General features: G+C 36.3%; 1 protein-coding gene across 1 annotated transcript; it reads right to left on the bottom strand.

Annotated features, from left to right (window-relative positions):
- Positions 1-4,781: 4,781 nt before the first annotated feature.
- On the bottom strand, positions 4,782-5,093 carry EPUS_09327 (uncharacterized protein; the record flags this gene model as incomplete). The annotated part of the gene is made up of 1 exon (XM_007805838.1): positions 4,782-5,093. One exon carries the CDS (start codon positions 5,091-5,093, stop codon positions 4,782-4,784), a length of 312 nt encoding a protein of 103 aa, XP_007804029.1.
- Between the last annotated feature and the right edge of the window lie 5,876 nt (positions 5,094-10,969).

Raw genomic sequence — 10,969 nt, forward strand, 5'->3', positions numbered from 1 at the left:
TTATAATCCGGTTATAAATGTATGTCTTAGTCTTTACTGCTTTGTCCTATAGTTTAAGTAATAACTTAAATTCCTTTAATATTATTTATATTAAACAGGTATACAGATTAGGAACAGCTATTAACTCTATTAATAGTCACAACTTGTATACAGAGTAAGATTATAATACATCTGTACACTAAGTACAGATCCTGCTAGCGCATAGATTACATAGTATATCTTATGTTACTAGCATATAAAATCCTGCACTATAACTGATTAGGAATAACCTGACCAGGCAATAATTGGCTCTATATATATAGCCAAATAGTGCAGACTATAGTCTGCTGATCAGCATGCATTCTTAATACTCTCCCTTAAGCTGAATTAGCTTGTGACTTGTCTTAAGACCTTGTCAATCTAAGTAGAGATACATAGTTGTCAAACAGTGGCTATATTAATTATAAACTTTATCTTTATAACTAATAATTAAGAGTGAAACTTCTAAGAAAATTTATCCTTAAAGACTTTTAGATAAGGCAGCTTCTCTATTTTTGTACTAAGTACTATTAAGGGGCTTAGAGTCGCTTCTAACAAGGCCTGCCTTTAAGACAGCAACTCTTATTCTGTTAAAGTCCCTAATAGAGATTTCATTTAAACTTAAAACTTTAGTATCACTATAATCTTGTCGCAGAGGTTCTAAATAATCTCCTTCTTGTCACAGAGTTAATTTTTAAGAGCCTTAATCTTAATGCTAGTGCCTCTGTTAAGGTCCTAGTATCTTTCTTCTTAAGTTTCCTTCTCTTAAAGTTTATAAGTAGCTACTAATGTTAGTATAAATGCCGCTATATATGTCTGATTCTTGTTAATTAGCACTATAAAGGCTAGGAGAGCTAATAAATCATCTGCCGCTCTCTCTGTATACTTAATTAATGCGCACAGGGCATCTTGATCTATAAAAGGGGCTTTGTCTAGACTCCGCCTCTGGTTGCTTAAGGAAGGATAGCAAACTTTGTTACTCTCCTTTCTCTTTATTTGATTACGAATCATCTTGACTTGATAGTTCTTAAACCTTTATATAATACAGAGTATTTATATTAAATAAACCTTACATTATTTCTAGAGTAACGACTTTCTTATATAGTTAAATAACCTTAAATGGGTTCTCTAATAACTATGCTATAGATAAGAGAGTTTTGTATTATCTCTTAGGATAGTAAGTAAGTATTAAGCTTATATTTATTAGAATAACTTAAAACTAGAATAAGTTAATAGTTTATAGATTACTAAAACGTAAGCTAAGAAATCTATCTATAATGTGGCTAACGCTCTACTTTATATACTCCTTTATCAAACATAAGGAGTACTATTAGTTAATCTGTGCAAAGGATCTAACAAAGTATCTATAGGGCCAGAAGTGATAGCTTTCTTTTAAAGAAGATTATACTTTCTTAAAGAGGTTATATTAATCTCTGATTTTATAGTACTTATATAAGGAGCTATATGCTATATAGATGCCTTTATTAGTAGCATAGTAGCTTAACAGCAAGAGTTTCGTATACTATTATAAATACGCTATTAGTACTGCCATCTAAGTGCTGCTATCCGAGTATGTAGTTAGTCCTGTATATTTCCTGCACTATAATAAAGAAGATACTCTATTTATTATACTTCTGATATACTTCTAATATTAATATATATTTATTTATTCGTCCTTATTTAATAATAAGGCTAGAATATTATATTTATTAATTAATATTTTAACTAATTTATGCTTATCCTCTTTTATTTAAAGTTCTAATATTATTTTCTTAATATAAGTTAACTAGTCTAGAAATAGAGTCCTCTGCTAGTAATTATAAGTTACTCTTATATTAAGAATCCTTCTAATCTCTTTTAGATTCTTAATCTTAAAGATATAAGTAAAGTCTTTCTTAAATTTAATTATATCAGAGAATTATTAAGAAATAATTACTAAGTCATCTACCTAAGTACTAATAATTATTTCTTTGTTGTTTATAAAGATATATAGGTCAGAAGGAGATGATTTAAAGCTAAGTTTTAACAGGCTAGCTATTATATAGTTATACTAATCCTTAATGGCTTGTTTCAGACTATATAAGCTTTTTAACATATGCAGAGCCATCTTATTTAGTATATCAACTCTATTAAGGGGTAATATATATATTATCTTTATGTTAGTAGATTCTGTAAATACATTATTAATATCTATCTAATAGCATTCTAGGTTCTCTACTGCTATAATTACTAATAATATCCTTAAGGAATCTATACGTATTATTAGGGCAAAGGTTTCTTTATAATTAATATTATATCTTTATAAGAAACCCTGAGCTATAAGTCTGACTTTAAATTAATTTATTCCTTTGTTCTTTGTGTACTTAATATTAAATACCTATTTGCTTATAATAATATTAGATCCTGTGAGAAGGACAACTTGCTTCTAAGTCTTATTTACTTATAGTATAGTAAGTTCTTACTTAATTATATTAGTCTAGTCTACGCTAAAGATAAGGTCTAAGATTACTTACTTATACATTATCAGAATTAGGATCTTTTGCTAATGTACTATATATGCTCTTGTGATCTTTTAATCTTATAATTTATAGTACTCGTCCTTATTATTATCTTAAGTTCGCTTACTTATTACTTATAGTCTTACCTTAGTAAGTCTATTTATTTGCTATTAAAGACTTAGTTTTTTAGCATCCTTTTTTGTTTTTATTATAATAATCTTCTTGTCTTTCTAGCTACCTAGTATTAAAGGAACTTTAATTAATATTTTGATAAATGCCTTTACTAATAAGTTAATTTCTTTTGTTATTAGTATAAGAAATACCTAATTAATTAAGTTAACTATATATAATATAGCCAAATTTAGTTTAGTGTCTTAATTAGTAATAGGCTCCTTTTAAGGTCGTCCTCTTAGTACATAATCTAATAAAGAATTAGAGGTCCCTCTTATATAAAGGTCAATAATTCTACTCTTCTAAAGTTTATTAAATGTTACAACTAAAGAACAAGTTATATATCTAAGATCTGGCATGAAGATACAAAACTACTTTGTTATATTCTCTTTATATCCTATAAATACTTTTATTTAGCCCTAGTTTATCAGCTTATCTTGTCTCTCTAATACTAGTAGTGACTTTGGATTTATATATAAATAATACTTGTATCTCTAGATTCGGATATAATTAATTAAGAGTTTTGTCTTAGTTTAGGCTTCCTTAAGAGTGATTCTTTATCTATTTATCTCTAGGCTAATTGTAGTCTAGTTATAGATGTATGCCTTAGTCTTTACTACTTTATCCTATAGTTCAAGTGGTAACTCAGATTCCTTTAATATTACTCAGATATTATTTTCTGTTGTTTGAATCGTACGTTTAGCTATATTATTCTGACTTAAGGTGTATAAGATAATATATTACGTACTAATTCCTATCTGTTAACTCTATTTGTTAAGAGTCTATTTAAGTTCTCTAGTATTATTACTTCAGATTGCCTTTAGCTTCGTCCCTGTAATAAGTTCTTTACTCTAACGCTACTTCTTAAGGTGATCCTTTACTCTCTTTTAATCCTTAATTAGGATTACTTATAACTTTCTAAAATAGTTATTAATAACCTTTAAGAAGTATTAAGCGCCACTAAATATTATTAGAAAGGGGCTATAGATATTAATTAATATAAGGTTAAGAAGATTAGCCTTATGCTAGAAAACTTAAATATTTGTTTAGTTTCTTATCTTAATTAAATTATATACTTTATAAATATTTATCTTACTTAGCTTATAGATTACTTTCTATAGTGTTGTAATCTTATGCAAATCCTGTAATTTCTTCTCCTTTATATAAGTAAACCTTTTATATTATAATTAATACTATTTCTTTGTAATATTAATTATAGCTTCTTTAGAGACTATTAATTAACTATAATTAATAAGTAGCTTAAAAGGGATGTTATAAATTATAGTCTATAGTAGTATCTTTTTTAAGATAAAGAGCTTTAGCAGTATATCAGATTTGGCTATATTATATATAGTTAAATTTATTAGAGTAGATTACGTAGAATAAGTAGACTTTGTTACTTTAAGACTTATTTAATTAATAATATAGAGACCTTTATATCTAATAGCTTTAAGGATTATATTATTATTCTAATCTTGTATATATAAGGCCTTCTTATTAAAACTGCCTAAAAGCCTTAATTTATATAATAAAGAGCCAGAAAAAAGGCTAGCGCTTAGACTAGGTATATATAATATATTTAATAAGGTTATTACTCCTCTTTTTGTATATATCTAGGTGTTATGTGTCACGTTAGAAGCAGGCGACGAGTGCGCGAGATCTTCAGCCTATGTTAAGTGCTATCCTAAGACTGAAGAGTTGACAGTAAGGGCCCTAGGGTCACTTCTATATAACAAGCATGCCTTTTACTAACATCTAGTGCTAATTAATACCCGGCGCCCTAGCGCTAACGGGCGATAAGTATAGCAGCTGTGACATCACCCCCCCCTCCAGAAGACTTGACATGCCCTTATGTCCTGAGAAAAGAGAGAGATATAAATAAAAGAAGATCTACAGAATAGCAAGGAAATACACAGTCAAGTCAGCGGTGTTTGAGCTAGTAACGAGATCAAGCTGACAGCATTATAATGCGTGTTGCCTTGTTTTCCTGGTCTCTTAAGTGGTTACTCTATTATCATCTAGGTGCTCTGAAGGTGACTTATCTCTCAGAGCGCTGTCAAGCCAGTGCTAGAGTCGCTTAAGTAGACTAGCTTCCTATGGGTACGCGTTGTAGTAAGCTTGTAACGCCAGAGGAGCGTTCCGCAGGTTGCCAGCAGGGTACCATGTATCGTCAGGGTCCCATCCTTGCCATTGTATCTTGTATTCCAGCCGACCTCTGCTAATTCTTGATGACAGAATTCTCTCAACTTCCCACTCGAGATCTCTGTCAACTTCAACTGCAGGAGGTGGAGTAGGGATCTGGCCAGAGAGAGGATTGTTATCTGCCTTACGTAGCCGGTCTGCGTGTAGCACTAGTGAGATACGGTAGGAGGACGGGAGCTCTAGCTTATAGGAGTGGCCAACCATCTCTATAATACGAAAGGGGCCTGCGACAGGATAGTCCAGCTTGTCAGAGGGCCTATCTGTTCTCCACAGCTTTTTGACGACGAATACAAGGTCTCCTGATTAGAAATCAGGCGAGCGACGTTTCTTGTTAGCTTGACGAGCATGCTGAGCTTGAGCTGAGGTTATATTCATTCTGGCCCAGCTTACTGCCTTGTCAATACGGCGTAGGTACTCCTTTGCTTGCTCTCGAGTAACTTGTTCTTACGTGTCCTGGCGTGAGCTGTCACTTATCTGTGTCTAGTCAAAATCTAAGTAAGGTTCTTAGCCGTACTCAATTATATAAGGTGTAAGTCCTGTGGATTCGTAGACTAGAGCTAACCCTGCAGTGTCTAATGCCAGCAAAAGATATGCCTAGTCATCTTAGAAGTGATTTATAAATAGTCAAAGCCTTATATCAATAATCTAGTTAATGATTTCCGTCTGGCCATCTGTCTAGAGATGAGCTGATATTAATAACTTGAGCTTAACACAACAGAGGCAAGATAGCTCATCAAGAAATGCGCTAATAAACTATGACCCTCTATTGCTAGTGATAGTCTTTAGGCATCCTTTAAATTGCTATATATACCTATAGAAGAGGTCGGCCATAGTAGCTGTAGTAATAGTCTTCTTTGTTAGTAAGCAAATATGTCTCTTGCTCAAGCAATCTACTACTACAAAGACGGCATTATAGCCGTTACTAACAGTGCTAGGCATGTAGAGATCCATCGAGAGGTCGTCCTATGGTCGCAGGGGGACAGGCAAGGAGTGCAGGAAACCAGGCGTCTTATCACGCGGCTTGTAGAATCGATAGCATTCATGACAGTTAGCAACATAACGTGCTATGTCACTACTCTAATAAGGCCACCAATATAGCCTAGCCACCAAAGCACGTGTTTTCGCCTGACCTAGATACGCTGTAATCGTCTGCGAGTGGATCTGGCAAAGCAAGTGTGTACGCAGGTTATCCTCGCCTTCTGGCACCACAAGTATTTCTTGATATCTATGTATAAACCTGCGGCGCGTAGCCTTATTACGACTTGACGAACGTGCTGTTGATGCTCCTTCTTGTCTTTCGAGAAGATCAGGATGTTGTCAATATACATTATACAAAAGACGCTAAGGTAGTCTATAAGGACGGAATTAATGTAACGCTAAAAGGTAGCTGGACTGTTACAGAGGCCAAAAGGAAGAACAACTAGCTTAAATGCTCTGTAAGTCGTTCAGAATAACGCCTAGAGAATTGAGTCAGGGTCTATCCTGATACGATTAAAAGCGTGACAGATATCAAGCTTTGTGAAGATCATCGCACAAGCTAACTGTGACAGAGTCTCTGAGATTAGAGGTAAGGGATATCTATCTTTCTTCGTAAGTTTATTTAGACTTCTGTAATCAATACAGAATCTAAGGTCCCCGTTCTTCTTCTTGACGAATAAAACGGGTGACGAGAAAGAGGAAGATAACGGGCGAATAAATCCCTTACGTAAGTTCTCTATCAGGTACTCTCTCATAGCTTCGAGCTCTCGAGTTGACATCTTGTACAAATGCGACGCCTTCATTTCTGGTTCCTTGTCAAAGCGCAGCTTGTGGTCGAACGGACGGTGCGGAGGCAGAGTATCTGCAGCTACTCTTGAGAAGGCGGCAGCTTGATCGCAGAGATACGGAGGAAGATGGCTAAGGACAGACTCAAGATCGTTAGAACAGGGTCTAAGGTCACCGAGAGCATCCTGTTCGTCGTCGTCAGCTATCTGAACTCGACTAACTTAGCACAGGGCAGGGCGGCCTCGTTTCTGCAGCTTATAGTTGATACCATCCAACGTAACTGTCCCTAATATCGCGCCGTCCTGTTTACTACTAACACGAAAGGCTACGGCGCCTACAAGATTTACAGAGACAGTTCTGTTGTTAGTATCAGCCTCATCTAGATCAGAGTCAGGACTGAGAGGCTTTTGTCAGCTTTATTAGAGAGAGGCAACTCAAGCTCTGCTTTGCAACATTAATAATGCTGACACTGTTTTTGCATAGATTTCTGAAACCAAGTCCTAGCCTTGCCGGCATTATTAGAGCTAACTTTAGGGCTGTAATGTCGAATATCCTCCTCAAATAGCCTATCTTTATAAGTGTTGTACTATTTCTGTACTTAATAGTTCTTTAGCTAGTATATCTTGTTCCTCTTATAATCTGGCAGGATATCGTGCTTAGCTAGCCATTTGCAGTCTAGAATAATATCGTAAGAGCCAAGGTCGGCAGCCAAGAACAGGATATTGGCAAGAGTGCGGCTGTAGATCCGGGCTGTGGCAAGAAGCAGATGATTGATTAGCCTGCTAGGCTGACCGTCAAATCTAATTAGTGGGATAGCCCTCTTTAGAAGAACGAGAGGGACATCAAGCTGTTGAGGGGCGGCCTGAGCGATCTTCCTGTCGATCAGAATATACGCGTTGGCTCCACTGTCTACTAAAGCGCGAAGATGAAGAACCTTGTTGTCTGCACCCTTGAGATCGAATGCCACGATGAGAGATGGCCCCCTGACGAGCTAGTCGAGCCTGACAGGTACGCTCTTGTGATAGCCCAAGGCTGTGATTTCGCCTAGGGCATCTCGTTTTCTGACTCCGCAGGTTCCTCGTCAGGGCCAGAGGACTCATCTCTGAAGTCAGATTCTGCCTCTTTGATCTTACTAACGTGAAGGTCAGGGCAGTCAGGTTTCACATAGCCAGGCTTGTTGCAGTAGAAACAAGTTACCGTATCATCCTTCTTGAAACCTACACGCTTCGATTTTGAACCAGTGGCCTGGCTGGGAGAAGGAGTAGGAGAGCGTCATAGTGGGCCTGCTGTCGGGGCCAAAGGGAACGGATACGCCTTACCTGGCGTAGTCCTGGCTTTTAGGCGCTTAGTATCGGGCCTTGGGCTGTTGGGTCAAGCACGGTTGCGGATTCGCTCTTCTTCTCTCTCTTTTCTACGAATTAGTATGAGCCGGTTCTCTTGCTTTATGACCCAATGAGCCATAGTGCCGGCGTTGTAGAAAGTCTGATCCCCTATCTCGCAAAGGAGTTCAGCGGACATCTTTTCCTACAGGTCCTTATACTGATCCTGGCTAGACTTGCTGATCTGTGACGCTAAACGCGTGAAGTCAGCCTAGAAAGCGTCAAACGGTCGGTCACCCTAGCGTAAGGCAGCGTAGGCCGCCTTAGCACGTTATTAGCGTAGCGTGTCACTTTCTCTGAAGGCTTGCTTTATAATAGCGAAGATCTCCTTAGGCGTCTGAATAGGGTATAGTGACGTTAATTTAAGGCGCTTACAGATGTAGTCTCTAGCAGGGCCCTTTACAAGGCTAGTAATGAATCTTATAACCTGTGGGTCGTCCTAAGGGAAAGGGCTGACAAGAGAGCAAGTCTTATAAATCTAATCTTCGACCAGGATATCCTTAGGGCCGCTCAGGCTGCTAAAGGTCTTAGAAGTACCCTTGCGAAGATCCTTGATAGCAAGAGGCGGGAGAGAAGTCGACCTAAGGGGCTCTGTGCCGGCTCTCCTGCTTCCTAGCTTATAGGAGCCGGTCTTACAAGGGCAATAATTCTGCGCTTGTATCAGAATAGGCCTTAGAAAAGGCGATGAGAAGAAGGTCAATAACAGGTTTAAGGTACGCTCTATCTTTAGAAGAGGATCTATAAGAGTGGCCTTCTGTTATAAGCTAGTCACCGTCTCTATATATAGGTTAAAATATATAAAAGACATCAAGGAGGCAGGCGCCTAACACGCAGACGCCTAATAACAGGTTACCTGCTTTGTTAGGTTAGCAATTTTCTCTTACAGGGCCATATTCTGTTCTTGCAAGGCTGTATTTTGTTTTTCTAACTCTTAGCTAGTAGCAGCAAACTATGTAACGTACTCCGAAATTTGGTAAGCTAAGTCAGCATTAGTATTTGCTGTTTTCGCTAGCTTTAAGGCGACCCTTTTAGCTGTCTAATTAATCAGAGCTTATTCTTATATTTCTTATTACTGTAGCTTAGCTAGAATAACATTAATACTGAATTAAAGATTAGCTGATATAATTACTCTTAGCTGAGCTACTCTAGCAAGGGGATTAGAAAGGTCGAAAGGTAAGATGAGATTAAGGTAGTCATTTTTAGTAAAAGGAATAGAGTTATTAGTCCTAGCCAGGCTAGATAAGTCAAAGGCAATTATATTAAATATAGTCTAGGGGGCTGCCCCTACGTTCTCGCGTATTAGCAACTGGTTACTAATTAATATTATTATTATTAATGCGTGGCCTAGCTCTAATAGAGTATTACGTAAGTTAAAAGAGGAAAGGTAACAGGACCTCAAAGGGTATTATAATTATCAAGATAAGGAAAAGGTTAGTAGCCTTTTTAAATAGGGTAGCTGTCTGATAGCTCTAGAGTATGCCGACCCTATATTTATACTCTGCCTCAACTACAGAGTCATCATATATATACGTATAGGGCGCTCTGTTCTTTTACTCGCTAGGTACAAGAATCCCGCTTATTTGAATTCAGAGGTCTAAATCTCCTTGTCTTCTTTAACCTCGTCAGAGGCGCAGAGGGTATCAGAGAGGCTTGCTTTAAACTCAAGTCCGACCTCAAATATCAACACTGACCCAGAATAAGCTGGCGACGAGTCCAGAGATACAGATCTCTTACAGTCAATAGTTTAACAACCGTTTCCAGTCAAAGAGCAGTCTTAGAATAATGTCACGTGTCATGTTAGAAGCAAGCGACAAGTACGCGAGATCTTCAGCTCATGTTAAGTGCTATTCTAAGACTGAAGAGTCGACGGTAAGGGCCCTAGGGTCGCTTCTATATAGCAAGCATGCCCCTTACTAACGTCTAGTGCTAATTAATACCCAGCGCCCTAGCGCTAGCGGGCGACAAGCATAGCAGCTGTAACACTAGGCACATCCTGCCCTTTAAACGTGTAACCTTAAGTCTGCCAAATTTACTACTATCCCTTTAATTCTTCTTAAGGGTCCTTTAAAGAGAAAAAGCTAGTTAATTATATAGTTAGATGTACTAGTATTAGTAATCTACTTAAGAGTCTTACAGGTTAGCGTCTCTAGTATTGCAAGATAGACTTCTGCTCCGCCTTCAGAATTAAAGGAGAAGTCCTTTACGCTTATGCTCTCTTCCTTGATTATTCTTGTCTTCAGCTTGCTCCTCTTACGTTAACTTGCTTAAGCTTTATTAATGATCTCTCTGATCTCTTCTATATGCTCCTTAATATAAAGGCAGTTCCGCTATTTATAATTCCCTTAATAAGCAAAACATTTTAGCTATTATAACAAGTGTTCTTGAGGCAAGGTTATGTTTTCTTAAGATTAAAAGTAGTGTTTATATATTATAGATTATTAAAATAATTATTAGTTAAAGGATGACTAGAATTTTATTAATAAATAACGATATTACTTAAAGATGACAAAAGTATTACTTAGTAAGGATTCTTTCTTAAGGAGTTATTATATAAGAGATTTAATATTAAGGAGATGCTCTTCTTAACTATTAATAGCATCTTGTATAGTATTATATTCTAAAGAAAGAGAAGCAAAAAACTATTAGAACATCTAGTATTATATAATAAATGTTTTAAGTAAGTTATTAGTCGCTTTTATATATCTTCTTAAGCGCTGAATCTCTATTTATACATCTTCTATACTTTCCTTAGGCTTCTTGTAATAGTTAACGTACTACTATAGGTAGTATCTATTTATTAATAGTCTTATCTTTGTATATTTCTTCCTTAGTATGTCTTATACTTCTTTTGCTAATGTATATTCTTTTATAAGCTCTTAATCTTTGTCTCTAATACAGATATAGATAATATATTATGCCTTTATATCTAGCTTCTCT

This window comes from Endocarpon pusillum (assembly GCF_000464535.1).
Source record: "Endocarpon pusillum Z07020 unplaced genomic scaffold scaffold4663, whole genome shotgun sequence".
NCBI classification, from domain to species: Eukaryota; Fungi; Ascomycota; class Eurotiomycetes; order Verrucariales; family Verrucariaceae; genus Endocarpon; species Endocarpon pusillum.